Source organism: Chiloscyllium punctatum, chromosome 1 (assembly GCF_047496795.1).
Source record: "Chiloscyllium punctatum isolate Juve2018m chromosome 1, sChiPun1.3, whole genome shotgun sequence".
NCBI classification, from domain to species: Eukaryota; Metazoa; Chordata; class Chondrichthyes; order Orectolobiformes; family Hemiscylliidae; genus Chiloscyllium; species Chiloscyllium punctatum.
This window is the reverse complement of record NC_092739.1, coordinates 115,645,469-115,668,858: the sequence shown is the minus strand read 5'-3', so window position 1 is coordinate 115,668,858 and position 23,390 is coordinate 115,645,469. Positions and strand designations below refer to the sequence as shown.

General features: G+C 40.1%; 1 protein-coding gene across 2 annotated transcripts; it reads right to left on the bottom strand.

Annotated features, from left to right (window-relative positions):
• Positions 1-714: 714 nt before the first annotated feature.
• On the bottom strand, positions 715-22,659 carry LOC140482565 (aquaporin-3-like). 2 transcript variants are annotated; one of them, XM_072580105.1, is made up of 6 exons: positions 22,626-22,659; positions 20,545-20,671; positions 12,027-12,164; positions 7,850-7,968; positions 5,158-5,375; positions 715-1,151 (listed from the first exon to the last, which is right to left on the bottom strand). In XM_072580105.1, the coding sequence occupies exons 2-6, from the start codon at positions 20,669-20,671 to the stop codon at positions 977-979; spliced, it is 777 nt and encodes a 258-aa protein (XP_072436206.1). In that variant the 5' UTR covers positions 22,626-22,659; the 3' UTR covers positions 715-976. The 2 variants fall into 2 exon arrangements, with proteins under 2 accessions (XP_072436206.1, XP_072436198.1); XM_072580097.1 differs by lacking the exon at positions 22,626-22,659 and adding an exon at positions 21,856-21,967.
• Positions 22,660-23,390: the final 731 nt, after the last annotated feature.

Here is a 23,390-nt window from a genome sequence, read left to right as displayed (position 1 = left end):
TGTGATAATTTAACCCTATTCTTGATCATTTGAGTGGATTAAGCTTCAAAATCCCATTTTCAACCTCTATCATTTCTGTTAATGGTGGGAATTATGCAGTAAATGAACATCATCTTGACATATGATTATATGTTGAGAGGATCAGGCGGGGGAATAAGAGTGAATAGAAGACAGGGCAGAAGCACTTCAGAACAGTAATCAAGGTGGAGCATTAGTAAAATAGAGAGACATGGAGAGATATTTGGAAACGTTTTTCACATAGCAGAGAGATACAGGCAAAAGTTTGAGGAAAGACTGTTCACTAATATAAAAGGGAAATCAAAAAAAGACTAAGAAGAAGAGGCAGGTGAATTTGGGATCAAAAACAGGATTTGCAAATGGAGGTAAACAACATGACTGAGATGGTAAGCTAATACTTTGCATCATCCTTAACAAAGAAGAATTTGCTGTGGGTCACATTTTCTTGCTGAGCTTTTGTTTTTAATGGAATGTACCTTTCTAAAAATATTTTGAATTGTTTTCTAACTGAATCGCACCATTCATTTACCAGCTTAGTGTTAAGACTATTAATCAAATCAAATTTAGACAGTTATCCCCCCGGTTTAGGATTCTTATATGTGATTGGAGTATCTAATTTTCAGGAACTATATCATTAACCCTTTGAAGTCAAGTTTATTTAATTCAATACAAAACATACAAATAGGATTACAATTGTTCTACAAGTTTGGGAAACATTAAAAATCATGAAAATACACATCAGCTCACATCGTTTTTATGTATCATCTGGCATTAGAAATTAATGAAAAATTGATTTTACAGATAATAAAATGATAGAAAGTATTTGAAAATGTGAGAAGTAATGCCATTTTCAAAGGGATTAAATTGTGTTGGGTTAGTAGATGAGGTGGTGAACATACTGATGGTCATTTAAAATAGAAATTCTTTAGAGAATTTTAATCCAGTTGTTTTCAAATCATCAGAGCCTCCTCTTTGGTTTTTGGTTCATTAACTTTATATTTTGTTCTGCACTGGATGGGCAGCTGGTTCTTGCTTCAGCACGCAATCCAACAATGAACTTGTACAGGAGAACACCAAATATGGCACCAATGATTGGACTGGCAACTGGGATCCAAAACCAATAATTGCCAGCACTGTAAAAAATAAAGAGACATGATAACAGGCAATCAATAAAACAACATGAGGAATCGTTATTAGGAGGCTGCAGCATATTTAAAAAAGAATCATTTCAGCCATTATATTGTCCAAACCATTTCTAGAATATCAACAATGTGACAAAAGAGCAGGCAGAACTCTTTGACAAGTGGCCCATCAGTAGACAACCACCATAATTTACAAGGATCAAGCTGGGGTAAGATGGTGACCTACCGTCAGTTCTTCATCCTCTTGCAACCCCACGTGATAGAAAAATCACACTTTAGAAACAGCACTTAAAATGTTGCCTTATTGCATTCCAACCAACACACATTTTAAAAGTTCACACTGTAGAAACAACGTCCCCATTTCATCAATCGCATTACAGTGAATTCAGATTGATTAACACATATTATAACAGAATGACCCTTGGTGGTATTATTATTAGACTATCCATCCAGAAACGTAAGTAATGTTCCAGGGGCTTGGATTCAAATCCCACTGCAGCAGATGTGGAATTTAAATTCATAAAAATCTAGAATTAAATGTCTAGTGACAACTATGAAACCATCTGGTCACTAATTTCCTCTAGGGAAGGAAACTGTCACTCTTACCTGGTCTGGCTGACATTTGACTCCAGACCCATATGTGTTTGAGTCTCAACTGCCCTCTGGGCACTTAGGGATGTGCAACAAAAGCTGACCTAACCAGAGACACCTACAGCCTATGACTTTTAAAAGCCATAAATGAAACAGAATATTTACCTAGATGAGTTCATTCAAAATAAAATTCGAAAAAGCTCAACACCATTCAAGATAATTATCATTCGATTTGCAACCTTCCACTAGATGTTCGCATCAGCTCAATGCAGTTTCAGTAGGTACAAACTACAAAACACACGGCAACAACTCACCAAGGTAACTTCTCCAGCACCTTCTAACTCTAACTACTAACACTGAGCAAAATCAGTCACTACTGTCTGTGGCATTTAATATGATCATAGCTGATTGAACACTTCAATGTGTTTTATCCAACCTATCCCCATAACACCTTATGGCATTGGTAATCAGAAATGCATCAATCTCTACTTTAAACATACTGAAAGACTGAGCTTCTATAGCACTGTGGGGTAGAGAATGCCAAAGATTTACGACCCTCGAAGTAATAAAATATTCTCTTCATCCCAATTTAAATGAGATCTTCCTTACTTTTAAATTGTGCCCCCACATTTTAGACACCCTAGCCAGGGAAACATCTTTTCTGCTTTTACTCTGTCTATCACTTTAAGTGTTTTGCAGGTTTCAATGAGATCGCATCTGATCCTTTGAAACTCAAGATAATTCAGGCCTGATCTGTCCAATCTCCCTTCAGATGACAATCCCATTAGCCTGGGAACAAACTGGTGAACTATCATTACACTCTTCTCTGACAATAATATCTTTCCTGAGATAAAGACACCAAAACCGCACACAGGATGTGAATTAAGGTTGATCTCCTGATTTGATTTCAATGGTCGAGTAGGGGGTATGTTGGGCATGAGGTAACAGATTCTGGTTGAATATAATTCTGCTGTTACTGATAGCCTATAGCACCTCATGCATGCCCAGTTTTGAGTTGGTAGATCTATTCAAAAACTATCCCAATTACCATGGCAATAATGCCGCACAGCATGATGGAGAGAATTCTTAATATGTAGGAATATGTCTCCACAATTATAGTGTGGTGCTTATTTCTGCCAATGATGTCTAAGCATAATTTTTGGTCTTATTGTCTCCCCCAGTATCTACCACAGGCCTAGTGTAACAGCTATGTTCTTTAGAACTTGGCCATATTGGTCAGGAATGTTGCTGCTGATCACTGTTGGTGATGGATGTTGAAGCCCCTAATGCAGAATACATTCTGTGTTCTTGTTACCTTCAATGTTTCTTCAGAAGTGGCGTTGAACTTGGAGTATTGATCTATCTGCAAAGAGGGCTGCAGTTGGCAGCAATCAGTCGGAGGTTTCCTGGGCCATTTCCGACTTGATGTAAACAGATTTAATTGGTACTTAATCAATGTTGAGGAGTCCCAGGACAACTCCCTCCTGACTGTGTGCCACTGTGCCACCAACACTGGTGGTCCTGTGGTGAAGCTGGGATAGGATAGGACATAGCCAGGGATGACAATGTTGTTGTTGTTGTCATGCATGGTACAATTCTGAGAGTATGGTTATTAGATTAGATTAGATTACCTAGATTAGATTACCTACAGTGTAGAAACAGGCCCTTCGGCCCAACCAGTCCACACCAACCCTCCAGAGAATAACCCACCCAGACCCATTTCCCTCTGCCTAATGCACCTAACACTATGTGCAATTTAGCATAGCCAATTCACCTGACCTACACATCTTTGGACTGTGGGAGGAAACCAGAGCACCCAGAGGAAACCCCGTCAGACACAGGGAGAGTGTGCAAACTCCACACAGACAGTCACCCAAGGCTGGAATCAAACCTGGGACCCTGGTGCTGTGAGGCAGCAGTGCTAACCACTAAGCCACTGTGCCGACCTATATGCCAGGTTGTTGTCTGGATTCCTAGGCTGACGGTAGAACCCTAAAAGAAGAAAACCTCTGCACAGATTACCAATGTTGACATAAGAGAATTGTTTTATACTGTCAACAGGATGTAAATCTGTGACTACATAGGGTTGGCAGAAATATTTCTAATGTTTCTACTTCTGTCAATATTGAAGAGAGATCAAATGGCAAAAGTCAGCATAGTTCATGAGAAGATGTAAATTATAAGAAAGATAAAGAGCAACATGACCTTTACAGCCAATTGAGGAATTGTTAACTGAGGCTTTTCTGACACAACATGATAAATAAATTATCATGGCACATTCAAACTTGAAGTCAGATGATGGGGCAACATTAGAAGAACATTTCGGTTTGTTCATTTTCAAAAGATGAATCATCAGGGAGGGAGATTGTGTTAAGTAAGAAGCAATCCTCAAATAACGTGACTGAGCAGATTCAAGACATGGTCAAGAAGAAATTGCCTGGTTCAGAATTCTAGGATATTGTTAAAAAGAAATTTCCTGGCTCAGGATTTCAACAGAACAATTGTCTTCCACAAAGGACGTTCATGAAATTAAGGGTCCACCAGATGATATTATGAGATAATTACCTGTGACAGCAGAAAACAGCTCCTCGGCAAAGGAATTTCAGGAGATTAAGGGTCCTTCAGTTAAGGTAATGGTCCAGTTTCTTGGTACAGCAAGAACAACGTACTCAAAAAAGAATATCCAAAAGATATAAAGATGTCCAATGGAGAGAGAGAGAGAGAGATATCTCATAGAGTCCCAAACAGATTCAAAGTCAATAGTCCTCAAGTCAAAGACCTAACAATCTCTCAAGTTCAAAGAGATGCATTCTAGAAGAATAATGAAACTTCTAGATCACCTAAATTGTAAAGTCAGAGATCTAGCATATTATAGGGCAGTGGTAAACATATTTATATACATCAATATATAAATATTAATTATATGGAAAAAATCTCGAGGGGAAATGTTATATAAATTTATGATCTGGATTGGTTACTGGTGAAGGCAGCATTCCGTTTCACCCAGCTCAGCATCTCGAAGGAGACAGACCCCTGATCTAGGTTTCCTCACAGACTACCAATATCTATCATACCAATGTAATTTGTACTTCATAGCAATCATGCAATAAACTACTTAGGACTAAAGCCTTTTATTAGAATATTTAATGGTTTTCTTCTTCCATACTAGAGAAAGCAAGTGTTGTAAATTTCAACTTAAAAGGAGGATGGTGATAGAGTCCAGCTAACATACACAGTGTGATACCAGCAGCAGTCATCAAGATGTACATTAACTACTCTCATTACAATAGTTAGTATTCCATTTTATAAAAGAATTTATTTATGCTTTAATAGTTAATATGAATCTAGTTGAAATATAGTCACTCTAATTTAAAAGGAATTAATAAGAAATTACAACAAAACATACGTGAAAGCTTCAGTTCCCCAACCAGCAATTGCAGTAAACAGACGAGGTCCAATATCTCTGGCAGGATTTAATGAGTACTGAGAATTGGAACCCATTGACCAGCCAATTAGCAAAACCACAAAGCCAATTGTAAAAGCTTCTAGTCCTGTTGGTATAGCATCGTTCAATGGATCCACAATGATAAGGATACAAAGTATAAGTGCTGCAGTCCCAATTGCCTGTATTTAGAAAAAGAGAAATCAACCAAATTTAAACATCAGAACTTTACTGTAGTTAATTTGCATGTCAAATCTACAGCATATTTCTACTTAAGTTACTACCCTAGAAGATGTCTACATTGTGATTAATTCTGCTGAGTTTCTAAAGCAAATCTGAACAAAACCTGATACCTGCACATTTGTTGTGAGTGATGCATAAATGTGCTCCTCTGAGACAGGCAAGAAGAGGTAAGATAAAGGAGAGGAGCTTCTCGTCAAAAGAAAGAAGGCAGCTTACGTAAGATGGAGGAAGCAAAAGTCTTGCTCAGCTCTAGAGGATTACAGGCAGGTGAGGAAGGAGCTCAAAAATGGTCTAAGGAGAGCCAGGAGGGGGCACAAAAAAGGCTTGGCAGGAAGGATTAGGGAGAATCCAAAGGCATTTTACACATATGTGAGGAATAAGAGAATGATCAAAGAAAGAGTAGGGCCGATCAGGGATAGCATAGGAAACTTGTGTATAGAGTCTGAGGAGATAGGGGAAGCCATAAATGAATTTCTTGCTTCTGTCTTTACGAAAGAAAAGGGCCTTGTAGTGAATGAAACCATTGAGGAGCAGGTAAGCATGCTGGAATAGATAGAGATTGAGGAAGCTGATGTGCTGAAAGTTTTGACAAACATTAAGATTGACAAGTCGCCAGGGCGAGACCAGATTTGTCCTCGGCTGCTTTGGGAAATGAGAAATGTGATTGCTTCGCTGCTTGCGAAGATCTTTGCATCCTCGCTCTCCACCAGAGTCGTACCGGAGGACTGGAGGGAGACAAATGTAATTCCTCTCTTCAAGCAAGGAAATAGGGAAATCCCCAGCAATTACAAACCAGTTAATCTCACATCTGTCATCTGCAAGGTGTTAGAAAGGATTCTGAGGGATAGTATTTATGACCATCTGGAAGAGCATGGCTTGATTAAATGCAGTCAGCACAGCTTTGTGAGGAGCAGGTCATGCCTCACAAATCTTATTGAGTTCTTTGAGGATAAGACCATAAGACCATAAGACATAGGGGTGGAAGTAAGGCCATTCGGCCCATCGAGTCCACTCCACCATTCAATCATGGCTGATGGGCATTTCAACTCCACTTACCCGCATTCTCCCCGTAGCCCTTAATTCCCCAAGACAACAAGAATCTATCAATCTCTGCCTTGAAGACATTTAGCGTCCCGGCCTCCACTGCACTCTGCGGCAATGAATTCCACAGGCCCACCACTCCCTGGCTGAAGAAATGTCTCCGCATTTCTGTTCTGAATTTACCCCCTCTAATTCTAAGGCTGTGTCCATGGGTCCTAGTCTCCTCACCTAACGGAAACAATTTCCTAGCATCCACCCTTTCCAAGCCATGTATTATCTTGTACGTCTCTATTAAGTCTCCCCTTAATCTTCTAAACTCCAATGAATACAATCCCAAGATCCTCAGCCGTTCCTCATATGTTAGACTGACCATTCCAGGGATCATCCGTGTGAATCTCGGATGTTACTAGACAAGTTGACGCGGGTGGAGCGGTAGATGTGGTGTATATGGACTTCAGCAAGGCATTTGATAAGGTTCCCCATGGTAGGCTCATTCAGAAGGTCAGGAGGAATGGGATACAGGGAAATTTAGCTGTCTGGATACAGAATTGGCTGGTCGACAGAAGACAGTGAGTGGTAGTGGAAGGAAAGTATTCTGCCTGGAAGTCAGTGGTGAGTGGTGTTCCACAGGGCTCTGTTCTTGGGCCTCTACTGTTTATAATTTTTATTAATGACTTGGATGAGAAGATTGAAGGATGGGTCAGCAAGCTTGCAGACGACACAAAGGTTGAAGGTGTCGTTGACAGTATAGAGGAATGTTGTATGCTGCAGCATGACATTGATAGGATGCAGTGATGGGCTGAGAGGTGGCAGATGAAGTTCAAACTGGATAAATGTGAAGTGATGCATTTTGGAAGGTCAAACTTGAAAGATGAGTACAGGATTAAAGACAGGATTCTTGGAACAGCAAGTGCAGGAACAGCAAGTGCAGGTGTGCAGGTTTCCTGTTTCCTCCCTCACTCAATGGTTTCTTCTGTACTTCATTTGACTGCTAGCAAACTCTGAAAACATATTAAACTCTGTGTGAATTTGTGTGTGAGAGAGTGGGTGCATCTCTGTGTGTGTGTACATACATGTGGGTAAAATATTCACTCTTCCATTCAATTTTGAATTCTTTAACTTGTGGCAAAAATGAACTTAGCTGCTGCAGACTCATCAACTGCTGCACAAGCAGGCTAGTTTCTGAAAATTTATCTTTGAATCTAGATGGTAGTTTCCACGGAGTGGGGGAGCGGGGGGGATGTCAGGGGATAAATCTGGGGTTTTTTCTAACTCAAACGTCCTGCCTTAAGAGTGAAAATCCAGCTTAAGACAAGTTTACAGTCCCTTTTGCATCAAATGTATGCAATCTATTGAAGTTCTTCTTACTTACCTGATTAAAAATGCCATTGACTGCGCTCAAATGTTCATGTGGATAAGTTGTAAATATTCCAGCAGTAGAATTTGCTCCAATTACTGTTAGCTGTTTATTGCCATAATGCCACAATGTATCTGCAAATGATATAGTTATGAATATAACTTTAAGATTTATTTTCTTGATTTATAGTCACTTGTAGTTTTCTCAAAACAGATATATATTACACTCCTGGGTTGAATTTTACTCACAAACCTGACAAGATAACGAATACTTTACTTTGAAAGTAAATACAGAAAATAGCAATATGTAACCTAATGAAGGATACCAAAAGTATCGAAGATCCTGAGGGTGAATTTTAATAGATAAAAGATCATTCAGAATAGATTCTTTTGAAGAGGTTGAAAAATTACGCAGGTGTGTCCTGTACACAAAAAGCAGGATAAATCCTACCCAGCCAAATTGGCCCTATCAATCTATTCTTTATTGTCAGTAAAGTGATGGAAGATATCACTAACAGTGCTATTAAGCAGCTGCTGACCAGCAATAACCTGCTCAGTGATGCTCAGTTTGAGTCCCGCCAGAGCCACTCAGCTCCTGATCTCATTACAGCCTTGGTTTAAAAACCCCTTAATTTAAACCCTCTTATCTCAAGAGGGTTGGAATATAAAAGCAGAGATGTACTACTGAGACTTTATAAAGCTCTGGTTAGGCCCCATTTGGAGTACTGTGTCCAGTTTTGGTCCCCACACCTCAGGAAGGACATACTGGCACTGGAACGTGTCCAGCGGAGATTCACACGGATGATCCCTGGAATGACAGGTCTAGCATATGAGGAATGGCTGAGGATACTGGGATTGTATTCGTTGGAGTTTAGAAGATTAAGGGGAGATCTAATAGAGACGTACAAAATAATACATGGCTTTGAAAAGGTGGATGCTAGAAAATTGTTTCTGTTAGGCGAGGAGACTAGGACCCATGGACACAGCCTTAGAATTAAAGGGGGTCATTTCAGAACAGAAATGCGGAGACATTTCTTCAGCCAGAGAGTGGTGGGCCTGTGGAATTCATTGCCACGGAGTGCAGTGGAAGCCGGGACGCTAAATGTCTTCAAGGCCGAGATTGATAGGTTCTTGTTGTCTAGAGGAATTAAGGGCTACGGGGAGAATGCTGGCAAGTGGAGCTGAAATGCGCATCAGCCATGATTGAATGGTGGAGTGGACTCGATGGGCCGAATGGCCTTACTTCCACTCCTATGTCTTATGGTCTTATGGTCTTATGGACAAAACATGAATTCAAAGAGTTGAAGTGAGAGTTGATATCAAAGTTGCATTTGACTAAGTGTGGCATCAACTGAAACTGGATAGACCACCTGACATTGACAGAGGTGCCAGAAAAGACAGCAGCAGAAGCAACCCTGTCAAACCTGTAAAGTCCTCCCCCACAAATATCTGGGGACTAGAGCTGTCTTACAGACTAGTCAACCAACAACCTGATATAGCCATACTCACAGAGTCATACCTTACAGACAATGTCCAAGACATCAACGTCACCATCCCTGGATGGACCCAGCAGAGGTGGCAGCACAGTGGTGTGCATATGGGACAGAGTTGCTCTTAGACGCCAAAGAAATTCGTTTTGTGGAATTCTCTACCACTGAAGGCTGTGGAGATCAAGTCACTGAATATATCTATATAGATTTCTGGAGGCTAAAGACATCAAGAATATGAGGAGAGCATGGGAGATAAGTGGTGCCTTGGAGGGTTGACCATTTTGCATTTCAAGTTATGCAAATAAAACAGGCGGTTACAGGCTGGACAAGGGCTCACCCCTTCATATTTGCCTCATCCTTTCTGTCAAGGGTCTTCATAGTTTCCTACAATGGGAGCCAAACTACATTTCAAAACAATTGGTAAATATACACAAACATCTTTCCCGCTGGGCCAATTGGGAACAACAGTGCAGTACAACCTTGATCAGCTATTCACATCTGTAATCATTTGAGATATATTGTCATGATGACAGATTTGGAAATCACCCATAAAATGATCTAATATACGACAGCTGGAATATTCTAGGGTAAGATAGTAGAAGACACAAAAATGTAAGAACACCTTCACAAATATATCACTTCTGCACTACAGAGGCCTCATATAACTTGCAATGATTTTTGCTGCCATATACCCTCTTGTATATGCCACCCATGTCAATATTCCAAATGAATACTGAAGGCTGTGGAGTCACTAATCCCAACAACACAACCCATCCAGCCAGTGTAATGCCAGGACAGCACAATTGGACAACAAAAGTCCAGGTAATGAATTTGGACAGGGAGGAGAAAGTGAGCACTGCAGATGCTGGAGATCAGAGTCGAGAATGTGGTGCTGGAAAAGCGCAGCAGGTCAGGCAGCATCCGAGGAGCAAGGAAAATTGACATTTCAAGCATAATCCCTTCATCAGGAATGAATTTGGACATTATTCATTAAATAACAAGTGTTAAATTCCATGAAGAACCCAGCCCCTCTTTTTTTTTAAAAGAGCCTGGCACGTAATTTGCAGAAAATCTCATTTTTAAAAACATTTCTGCCACAAAGTGCACATGTGTCATTTTAATTTCATTTTTATGAGATGTGAGTGTTTCTGGCTGGGCCAGCATTTACTGCCCATCCCTAGTTGTCCTTGAGATGGTAGTGAGCCATCTCCTTGAACCATTGCAGTCCGCTTGCTGTGGGTTGACCTACAATGCCATTAGAGAGAGAATTTCAGGATTTTAACCCAGCGGCAGTGAAGGAAAGGCAATATACTTCCAAGTGAGGATGGTGGGTGGCTTGGACGGGACATTGAAGGTGTAGTGTTCCCATGTATCTGCTGCCTTTGTCCTTTGAGGAGTGGTCGTGGGTTTGGAAAGTGCTGTCTGAGAATCTTTGGTGAACTTCTGCAGTGCAACCTGTGGATAGTAAACACTGCTGCATCCATGTGAAGGGAGTGGATATTTGTGGATGTAGTGCCAATCAAGTGGGCTGCTTTCTCCTGGTTAGTGTTAAGTTTCTGGAGTGTTGTTGGGGCTGCAGTCATCCAGGCAAATGGGCAGTATTTCATCACACTCCTGACTTGTGCCTTGTAAATAGTGGACAGGCTTTGGGAAGTCAGGAGGTGAGGTATTTGCTTCTGACCTGCTCTAGGTAGCCACTGTGGTGAATCCAGTTGCGTCAATGATAATCCCCAGGTTGTTGATAATGTAGGATTCAGTGATGGTAACACCATTTAATGTCAACAGGTAATGGTTAGATTGTCTTCTATTGGTGATGGTCATAACCTGGCATTTGTGTGGCACGAATGTTACATGCCATTTGTTAGCCCAAGCTTGGATATTGTCTAAATTTTTTTGTATTCGAACATGAACTGCTTCAGTATCTGAGGAGTTGGAAATCATCAATGAACATCTGCACTTCTGACCTTATGAAGCAGTTGAAGATGGTTGGGCCAACAATCCCACCCTGTGGAACTCCTGCAGAGATGCCCTGGAGCTGAGATATCTGACCTCCGACAACCAGAACAATCTTCTTATGTGTCAGGTGTGACTCCAACCACCAGAGAGTTTGCCCCTGCTACCCATTGACTCCAGTCTTGCTATGGTTCCTTGATACCACACTTGATCGAATGTCAAGGGCTGTCCCTCTCACCTTACCTCTGGAATTCAAATGTTTTGTCCATGTTTGAACCAAGGCTGTAATGTGCAACTATATATATTTAATTTTGGAGCTGTTGTGGTGAGTTTCTGAATTTGCTAGAGTATGTGATTACTGGAGACCACAGGACTACATGACTTGCCCAGAGAAAGCAGTATGACAGGAAAATGGAGCAGAGGCTGTAGGGGACGTAATAAAATCTATGAATATCTGCTGCCAAGTTGGAGCTCGACACGTTCATGTTGTTTGATAGTGACAAGAAATTGCCTGTCTGGGTGAAAACCCAGCATCTCAGTATGCATATTTATCAACACACTCATTTGTTTAGTCAATTCTCAAAGTTTAAATACATAAATTCAATGTGTGACTCTGTTCATAATTTAGAGATGAATTCCAGAAAAAATATTCTCAGATTATAGTAAATGAATGTAAAGGACATCATCAGAGTCAATATTTGTAGCATTCTCTGAGGATATGATAGAAAATTGCTCTATATCATTACTCACCATAGTACAAACCAAACATTATTCCTGATCCAAGAAAGGCACCAAACGTTTGTGCCAAAAAGAATAAAGGAAATTTTAACCAAGGTTCACAAGCAAGCAAGCACAAAGCAAAGGTCACTGCAGGATTCAGGTGAGCTCCTGTGCAAAGTATAATATAAAGTTATAAAGAGTAAATTGCTTATTTTATATACAAATATTTCTTGTTTATTTCTTGATAACTAGAGAAACTGAGTTATAATGATTATGAAAACCTTTGCTTGTTAGATGTGTTGGCACACCCGATTTATCTAATCCATAGCTAAGTGCTAGCTAAAAACTAGTGATAAAACTACCCAAGATGTAACCTGCAAAAGAATTGAATGAAAAGAATTTATTTCTCATATGTAGTTTTGGAATGTGTACCAGGAATCAGAAATAAAACAAGTGTGAACAACGATAAGAAATTTATTTCATTAGTAAATATGACTCTTCTTTACTTGCAAGAAAATACTGTCTTTTGTCTACAGCACTGTGTGGAACACTGTCTCAAGAAGGAATTGTCCCACTTTAAATTTAGGGAACAGTGTCAAGCAAATTATCTATTGCTGAACAAGTACTGTATTCAAATTTACAAATTATTTGCAAACTTCAACTAACCAACGACTCTGCTGACTATCTCCTTTTCACTCAACATTCCATCCTTGGTTACTACATCAGCTTCTAATCCAGTAATACCTCAAACTTCAACACTGATTCTCGTGTCCAGATTCATCCACGATGTTACACTATTCTGTCTCTGTAACCTGTTTCTCTCCAGCCCCTTTCCAAACCTAGTCTCTTTTGCATCTGATTACCTTTGCCCACCACCGACAGTCATACACTTTATTGTCAGATCTTAAGCCTTGAAATTCCCTTCCTGAACTTTTCGACCTCTCTCTATTTTTAGCCTGTTCTTTAAAGACCTACATTTCTGCTCAAACTTTAGGCATTCCTGTAAAATCTCTGTAGAAACCTAGTTAATAAGTAGGAAGAGCAGGAGTGACGACCAGGAGACTGCCAGTAATATATCGTCTCCCAACTCCCCCCCACAATCCCCCCCCCCCCATCCCCCACCCCTCCTCCTCTAACCAAAAATAGGACTCTGGTTTGTTAAGGTAAGGATTTTCTATTTCTTTAACGGTAAATGGTTACAAATTTACTTTTTATGGTTTATCTATTAATTGGTTTTTAGAAAAAGACTATAGCAGAGAGGTTGCAGAAAGTATTTTAACTCAAACCTATGCAAAGTAATAAAGTAATTAACTAAGCAGAGATGGCTGGATAGGTGATGTGCTGTCGCTGTATGATGTGGGAGCTGGCTGATCCCATTGTGAATGGCAGTGACCACATCTGCAGCAAGTGTTGGTTGCTGGAAGAACTCTGGCTCAGAGTTGATGATCTGGAATCTGATCTTCAAACACTGCGGCACATCCGGGAGGGGGAGAGTTACCTGGATGCTTTGTTTTAGGGGCCAGTGGAGTTGAAATGCCCATCAGCCATGATTAAATGGCAGAGTGGACTCGATGGGCCGAATGGCCTTACTTCCACTCCTATGTCTTATGGTCTTATGGAAAGAATGATAAAACTTGCATTTAGGCAGTGCTGATGTGGTCTCAGGTCTTCTGAAAGGATTTTACATACAATAAGTACTTTTTGAACTAGCCATTATTGCAATGTAATAATGGTTCAGTTTCAAACTTTACCTTAAAATGGCCAAACCACTGCTTCTAAATAACGGTTATGAATTCGTAACACAATGCAGTCCTTGCTAATGACACTGACATCACATGAATGAACTAAATAAATTCCCTCAAAGCACTTTTTCTAACATGTTAATGGTACTATATAAATACAAAATTTTGTTGTTACTCAGTTCCTAATTTTTTTTTATCCATTCACATGATGTGGGCATCATTGGCTGGACTTGCATTTATTGCCCATCCCTAGTTCCCCTTGAGAAGGTGGTGATCTGCCTTCTTGAACTTCTTGTAGTCCATTTGATGGAGGTAGATCCACAATGACACAAGGGAAGTAATTCCAGAATTTTGATATCTTACAATCCACTTCCTTGGATATGGTCTTCTAATTGCTTTCCTTATTTGGAATTATACTCCAAGTGCACACTCTCATTTCATCTTCTTGTTTTCAATATGAAGTAAAGGATTAATTATGTCTTTATTCTAATAATAGCTACTGAGCATGAGTATAACGTGCAAATCATAGCACACGGAACTGACGTCTGAGTCTGTGGTTTTCCCAAAGATGTCTTCAATTAAAATAAAAAACAAAGAACTATGGATGCCAGAAATCTGATATCTGAATCAGTTCTGAAGAAGGGTCACTGGACCTGAACCAGTAACTCTGTTTTCTCTCCATGATGCTGCCAGACCTGCTGAGTTTCTCCACAATTTCTGTTAATGTACCCCTCTTACCTAAACACCTAAAATCATGGGAAATCATGTCTCACAAACTTGACTGAGTTTTTTGAAGAAGTAACAAAGAAGATTGATGAGGGCAGAGCAATAGATGTGATCTATATGGACTTCAGTAAGGTGCTCGACAAAGTTCCCCATGGGAGACTGATTAGCAAGGTTAGATCTCATGGAATACAGGGAGAACTAGCCATTTGGATACAGGACTGGCTCAAAGGTAGAAGACAGAGGGTAGTGGTGGAGGGTTGTTTTTCAGACTGGAGGCCTGTGAGCAGTGGAGTGCCACAAGGACCGGTGCTGGGTCCACTACTTTTTGTCATTTACATAAATTATTTGGATGTGAGCATAAGAGGTACAGTTAGTAAGTTTTCAGATGACACCAAAATTGGAGGTGTAGTGGACAGCGAAGAGGGTTACCTCAGATTACAACAGGATCTTGATCAGATGGGCCAATGGGCTGAGAAGTGGCAGATGGAGTTTAATTCAGATAAATGCAAGGAGCTGCATTTTGGGAAAGCAAATCTTAGCAGACTTATACACTTAATGGTAAGGTCCTAGTGAGTGTTGCTGAACAAAGAGACCTTGGAGTGCAGGTTCATAGCTCCTTGAAAGTGGGGTCGCAGGTAGATAGAATAGTGAAGAAGGCGTTTGGTATGCTTTCCTTTATTGGTCAGAGTATTGAGTACGGGAGTTGGGAGGTCATGTTGCAGCTGTACAGGATATTGGTTAGGCCACTGTTGGAATATTGCATGCAATTCTGGTCTTCTTCCTATTGGAAAGATGTTGTGAAACTTGATAGGTTTCAGGAAAGATTTAGAAGGATGTTGCCAGGGTTGGAGGATTTGAGCTATAGGGAGAGGCTGAACAGGCTGGGGCTGTTTTCCCTGGAGCGTCAGAGGCTGAGGGGTGACCTTATAGAGGTTTAGAAAATTATGAGGGGCATGGATAGGATAAATAGACAAAATCTTTTCCCTGGGGTCGTGGAGTCCAGAACTAGAGGGCATAGGTTTAGGGTGAGAGGGGAAAGATATAAAAGAGACCAAAGGGGCAACTTTTTCACGCAGAGGATGGTACGTGTATGGAATGAACTGCCAGAGGAAGTGGTGGAGGCTGGTACAATTGCAACATTTAAGAGGCATTTGGATGGGTATATGAATAGGAAGGGTTTGGAGGGATATGGGCCGGGTGCTGGCAGGTGGGACTAGATTGGGTTGGGATATCTGGTTGGCATGGGTTGGACCGAAGGGTCTGTTTTCGTGCTGTACATCTCTATGACTCTATGACTCTCTTATAATCTCTTGCATATAGTTATGGTTAATAAAGCCTATTGGCATTCACTCACTTTATCTTATTACTTGGTAGCAGCAGTGACCAGACTCGTGGAAGTGACAGGGACCAGCTGAAGAGAAGCCCAGCAACAAGTACAGTGAGACAGGTAAAGGTCAAGACCAGCCCCAGACATCTGACCCCCAGAGGTGGAGTGAGGCAACTGGAGAAGCCCAGCAATGCAGAAAATAAAGAACAACCAAAGTCAAAGCTCATCCAGGCACCAGACAATAGAAAGGGAAAAGTTTGGCAGATTGGCTAAATTGTCCTATAGCATCCAGGGAAGCGTAGGCTAGGTGGAATACCCATGGGAAATACAGGGCTATGGGCTTCCATCTGCACTGTAGGGATTCTATGATCCATATTTATCCTTTTGGACACCATCACCATTGTTGAGACAAAATATCCTCAGCCTGTCTCCCATTCAACTGTAGGCCTGGGATGTATTAAAATCAGTGTGGGAGGAGAGATAATGCCATACATTAATACAATGGAGGCAAAATCACAGAAATTTTAAATGACATTTCCAATCATTACCTTTCTTTATTAAGCGGAGCTACTTCTGTCATTTTCAACATTCTTCAGTTATAGGATTCCAAAACCATTGAAGTTGATTTTGTGCACCAGGATTCACTATCATTGCTGATGCTCTAGCCATAGGATTACAAGAAGATCATGTAGACCCTTCATTCTCTCAAAGGAGAAGCTGAAAATGGTGAGGAAGAGGCAACAAAGATGAAGGTGACCAGTCAGAAGAAGGCATTTATAGAACCTGACCTGTTCCTTCAGGACAGGTAGGGAACCCATCTCTTATGTTGTTCATTTAGTGGAGTCAGAGGTCCAAGTTCATGCTGTGGTTATAATGTCCAAACTGTTCATGGGATCTCTGCTGTATCTTCAGAGCAGAGATTTTTTTTGTTGAAGAAGGCATCAAGAAGGTAAAGTGGTTTTAAGAACAGCAACAATGTCTGTAGTTCGAAGAAGAAATTCCTTCCTGTGATGAAAGCCAGAGCTCATTGAAAAGCATAATGAGCCAGGCAAGATGGAGTCTCAGCTTCTGCACACATTCGACATGAGTGGACTCTTGGACACAGCAGGCAGCTCAGGTGAAGCTAAAGGACCTGCTGATGTCACAGGGTAACACAATAAACTGGTGCAAAATATAGACACTTTAATTAAAGAGCAAGTATCTGAAGTAAACCTTGTACAAATTCAATGACAAATGAATATAGATGACATTTCAAACATTTCTAAAGCCAGTAAGGTGACCACAATATCTGAGTTGTTTCAGATTATGGTATGAGAAATTGACCTTCAATATTGAATGAAAGAGGTCTCATGGATATTGAAGCTTCAGGCTGCTTGGATGGTACTCCACCTAAGTTAGCGGGACATAGTTTTACAATCATATGTAGGAAACATCAACATGAACTTGACACATTTAGAGAAAAACTTCAAACCTCAGAAATAACCCATCATGTGGTAGTCTAACAACTTCAAGCAGCTATTAGAGAAATATTCAAAGAAATACATATACTTATGACCAAATTGGATTCACCCAATATTCAACAGATACTATTAGACTGCCTAAATGACAGGCCTGGGGTCGGGGAGTCCAGAACTAGAGGGCATAGGTTTAGGATGAGAGGGAAAGATATAAAAGAGACCTAAGGGGCAACCGTTTCACGCAGAAGGTGGTATGTGTATGGAATGAGCTGCCAGAGGAACTGGTGGAGGCTGGTACAATTGCAACATTTAAGAGGCATTTAGATGGGTATATGAATAGGAAAGGTTTGGAGGGATATGGACCAGGTGCTGGCAGGTGGGACTAGATTGGGTTGGGATATCTGGTCAGCATGGACAAAAGAGTCTGTTTCCATGCTGTACATCTCCATGACTGTATGACAGGTGGTGCCTGCAATGGGGTCTCAACAGTAAGCCATGGAAATGAGACTTTTTCAGTCAACAAGTAAATGAAGAACCTAACTATTTAGATGAATAATGCTTTCGAGAAACTCAAAATCAAACATCAAAAAGAACTCAAACATATCAAGATATTTTAAACATATATTAGGAGCAGGAGGGTAAGTAGGGGAAGGGTGGGTCCACTCAAGGACAAAGGGTAGTAAAATTATAGAGGGGTATGTCGATATTCTGGGTATGTCAATATTAAAAAGGACAGGGTTTTGGGTGTCGTGAAAAACATTAAGTTAGATAAGCTGCCAAGGCATGATGGGATCTATCCCAGGAAACAGAAGGAGGCAAGGAAGGAGATTGCCGGGACATCTTCTTCAGCCACAGGTAACATCCCAGAAGACTGGAGAATAGCCGATGTTGTTCCTTTAATTAAGGAGGTCAACAGGGATAATCTTGGAAACTATAGGCTGGTGAGCTTTACATCAGTGATAGGGAAATTATTAGAGAAGGCTCTTAAAGGTAGGATTTACTCATATTTGGAAAAGAATGGACTTAGTAAGGATAGTAAGCTTGGCTTTGTGCAGGGGATGTCTTGTCTCATAAACTTGATTAAATTTTATTGAGGAAGTGATAAAGATGATTGATGAGAGCAGGGCAGTAGATGCTGTTCACATGGACTTTACTAAAACATTTGACAAGATCCCTCATGGTAGTCTGGTCCAGAAGATTAAGTCACATGGGATCCACGGTGAGAGGGCAAATTGGATACAAAATTGGCTTGGTTGTAGAAATCAGAGGTTAGTTGTGGAGGGGTGTTTTTCTGACTGGAGGTCTCTGACCTGAATATGCTGCGCAAGGATCAGTGCAGGGAGCCCTGTTGTTTGTAATATGTATAAATGATTTGAATGAAAATGAAGGTGGTCTGATTACTAAGTTTGCAGAGGACACAAAAATTGGTGGATTTGTGGATAGTGAGGAAGATTGTCAAAGTGTACAGCAGGATATGGATCAGTCCGAAAGTTGATGGAAAAATGGCAGATGGAGTTTAAACCAGACAAGTGTGAGGTGATGCATTTGGGAGGTCAAATTCAAAATGAAAGCATATGGTAAATGGCAGGACCCTTAGGAGCATTTATGTACAGAGAGATCTTGGGATGAAAGTCCATAGCTCCCTTAAAGTGACAACACAAGTGGATAAGGTGGTAAAGAAAGCATATGGCATGTTTGCCTTCATCGATCAGGCATTGAGTATAACATTTTTCAAGTCATGTTGCAGCTGTATAAAACTTTGGTGAGGCCACACTTGGATTATTATGTGCAGTTTTGGAGTAGAGGCTTTAGAAAGGGTGCAAAAGAGGTTTACCATGATGTTTCTCAGATTGGGTGTATTAGCTATAAGGCGAGGTTAGACAAACCTGGATTGTTTTCAAGCACTGGAGGCTGTGGGATAACCTGGTAGATTATATATAAAATTATGAGAGGCATGAATAGGATGGATCATCAGGGTATTTTTCCCAGGGTTGGGAAATGTCAAACACTAGAGGTCTTGGTTCAAGTTGGTAGGAGGAAAGTTTAAAGGAGATGTGTGACGTAAGTTTTTTACACAGAGGATGGTAAGTACCTGGAATAGGCTGCCAAGGGAGGGAATAGATGCAGATATGATAGAAACCTTTTATAAGCCTTATATAAACACATTAAACAGGCAGGGAATAAAGGGATGCAGACCATGTACGGACAGACAGGATTAGTTTAGTACATTCAGCGCAGACACAATGGGCTGAAGCACCTGTTCTTGTCCTTTACTGTTCTACATTCTTTATTCTATCAAAGCTACACAAAGGTACATGAGTTTATAGACTTAACAAAAAATTGAACATAGTTTTGCAAGAAATTCACATAAGGTGATGGTTCATTCACACCAAAATTCTGCTGGAGGTTCTGCTTTAGCAATCAAAAATTATAAATAAGATCGTCATATCAGAATATCCTCCAAGAATTAATGTGAATCCGATAAAAACATAAAGCTTGCCTTAATTGTATTGTTACAAACCAGCCAGAGATAGACCTGTAAAATTGATTCATAAAGGGCAAAAACACCAACCACATTCATTTTAATGTCAGGCCTACAGACCTTAGGATAACCTCCCTGTAGTTTCACTGTATTCATAACAATGATTCCAGAGATGAGAAAATTTAGTTGCATTGATAGATTGGAGAAGTTAAGGCTGTTTTCTTTGGAGAAGAGAGTGTTAAGAGATGATTTGGTGTAATCATGAAGGATATGCACAGGATAGAGAGGGAACAACCGTGGTGGATCAATCAAGAATGAGAGGGCACAGGTAGGTATAAGGCATTTGGCAAAAGAAGCAATGAAAACATGAGGAGAAATTTTTTCACGCAATGGACGGAGGGGTTATGGTCTGTCTGAGATTGTGGTGGAGCCAGGTTCATCTGTGATTCTGAAAGTGAAGTACCCGATACCAGTCTTGAATAGACCAGTCATGTCTGATCTTTGGAGATGAAGAAAAGACTTTTGCCCATTCATGTGAACTTGCTTAGAAGTGGTAAAATGTTCTAACTTACTACATTGCATTTTGATCATGTTTGAAATATTGTTGCTTAATGCCGCTAACTCTCAAAAATTTTTTATGTTTTAGGATTATTGGCTCAGTAAAGTGATAAGCCTCTGTAGCTTTCACTCAAAGTATTCTAAATTTTTCTCCGAGCAATAGTTTCATAATAGCTGTCTTTTTGAGAAGTGTTCCACTCAGAGTTACATGCATACTGTTCTGAGATTCCCTTAATTTTCATGAATATTTATGTACCTGAGACTTTACTAGTTACCAATATACCCAGAGCTACTGCAAATCCACCAGCAATTGTAACAGTCAAGAATTCTTTGTGTGTGCCATAACTGAGAGTAAATTGTGCTACTCCTCCACAGCTAAGCATCTGCAAAGAAAAATAACGATAATTAATCATTTGCCGTCTTTTTGGATTGATTTGCATCCCGGATATGCCTGAAGATATACTCGGGTAAGTATTACAGACAGTTGGCATGGGGCAGGGAGGACAGGGGCAGGGGAGTTGTACTACAGTCGTATTCTGCCAGAGTTATGGTAATCCACTCAAATTCTAGTTTAATTTTTGTACAAAACTTGACAGATTGCATTCCCAACTAATGAGAGTGCTTAAATCACAGCTTTAGTGGGTACTTGTACTACAATGGCTTTGTCAATTATTCAACACAGCATTGTGCCTGAGCACTATAACTCAGCAAGAGAGAAAGGCAGCTACTGTCTAGCTCAGCTTGCAAATGGGCATTTCCTATCAATTGGCTTTGGGAACTGTGTACATTTTCCTGCACTTTGAATGGTAATTTCTACCTTCTCTTAATTCAATGAATCATACTATTAACGGTGGCACAGTGGTTAGCACTGCTGCCTCACAGCGCTAGAGACCCAGGTTCAATCCCTGCCTTGGGCAACTGTCTATGTGGAGTTTGCACATTCTCCCCGCGTCTGTGTGGGTTTCCTCCCACAGTCCAAAATGTGCAGGTTAGGTGAATTGGCCATGCTAAATTGCTCGTAGTGTTACGTGAAGGGGTAAATGTAGGGGAATGGGTCTGGGTGGGTCCCTCTGCGGAGGGTCGGTGTGGACTTGTTGGGCCGAAGGGCCTGTTTCCACACTGTAAGTAAGTAATCTAATCTAAACTATTCCAATTTGGTTAATGGAAACAGTATTGGTATTGGAAATGTATAAAAAGATTACAAATATTTAAATACAGTAAAAATTTTACTTAACAACATATTTTAGCTTTTGGAGGAATAACCCAGTTGCAGGCATAAAATAATCACACATTTTGAATGGACATAATTAATATTAGAGCATTGTGAAAGTGAAGGAATAAAACCTACTTAAATTATACATTTCTACATTCATTTGGAAAATTCAAATGGATTTCATACTTAAGTTTACTGCTGCATTTTGCTCCATGTATCAATCTGCTATGGCATTTATTTTATGACTAATAATTGTGGTTACATAATTTTCATGACTGTTGTGAAGGTTTGATCAAGTTTTTAAAAAGTACATCTCAGCTTAAAATACTTTTAAAATTCGGTGGAAAAACTCACCGTGTGAATCAAAGTTCCTAAACATTCAGCAAGGCATTGTTTCAACAGAAGACTTCGGACTTTCAGGATAGTTGTCATATTTCTGATGATTTCTTTTTGTCTTTCCATTTTTAACCAATCTCTGAGAAGTTGTTGTTAATGCAGACCCAGTTATTTGAGCTCTGAATTTTCCTTTAAATATGCTCAGAATGTCACTGAAACATTCATCAAACATTATTTAAAGTCAAGGGGATGTGGCAAGCATCTGACACAAAATCAGCTATTGGTTTGAAGAGTAAATATCGCATTATGGTAAGCAGTATGTTGTTCAAAACAAACTTGTCCGGTAGTATCTTTTCAAAGTCACTAGCTTCCCACCAAACATAACTAAGAATTTGCAGTGTGATGTTTTTGTTCATAGACCATAAATTATTACAGTTGAAACCAAAAGCAGAAGCAGCTATTGACTAAATAATTAATTATTCAATTTCACATCAACATTATGAATTTAAGCATAATCCACCAAAAATATTCATTCTGTAACTGAAATTATTTAGAACCATTCAGCAGGCATTCTGGGGCATCAATATAACATTGATCGGACTGTTTTATGAGTGTAAAATGCGTGTAATAATAACCAATTCACAGGGTAGATACCCTGTTCCAATCTGTGCAGCATTCTGATGACTGCAAAATTGGTCATACTTTAATTTTCAGACGCCACTAACTGGACTAGCCATATAAATACAAGAGCAGGTCAAAGGCTGAGACTTCTGCAGTGAGTAACTCACCTCTTGAATCCTCAAAGTCGAGCCAGAGTTTACAAATTACAAGCCCAGAACATCACAGAAGTCAACCTCCCATCCGTGCACTCCATTTACACAGCCTGTTGCCGTGGAAAGGCTGCCAACATTATCAAAGAGCCATTATATCCTGATAATGATCTCCTACAACCTCTTCCATCAGGCTTGAACTCACACACTAGCAGGAACAGCTTCTTCCCAGTTATTATTAGACTGATAAATGGATTCTCTAACTTCGAATATGTTGATCTTGCTAAAGTTGATCTTACCTAATGCATGCTCTGTGCAATGTAACTTGTATGCCTCTGTCTAGTTTTTTCACCCTATGACCTGTATGTCCTTGCCTGTACTGCTAATAAACAAAGCTTTTCACTGTACTTAGGTACATGTGATAGTAAATCAATCAAATCAAAGGACTCTGATGGAATAATCATCACTTGCTAAAAGAATGTAGCTCAATACCATCCTGGACAAAGAAGCCCACTTGAATAGTACCCCATTTAACCATCTTAAACATTCACTCCACCCCCACTATGCACAGTCTTTATGGTGCACCCAGAATAGCATCATCTACAAGATGCATCTCAGGAATTCATCATTGCCCCTTCAAGCAGTACTTCCCAAAACCATGTCCTGCACTAGTTGGAAGAATAGAGCAGAATGTATGAAATAACCATCACATTTTCAAGTTTCACACTATTCTGACTTCATTAGTGCTGAATCAAAATCTAGATTTTCCGACTTAGCACCACT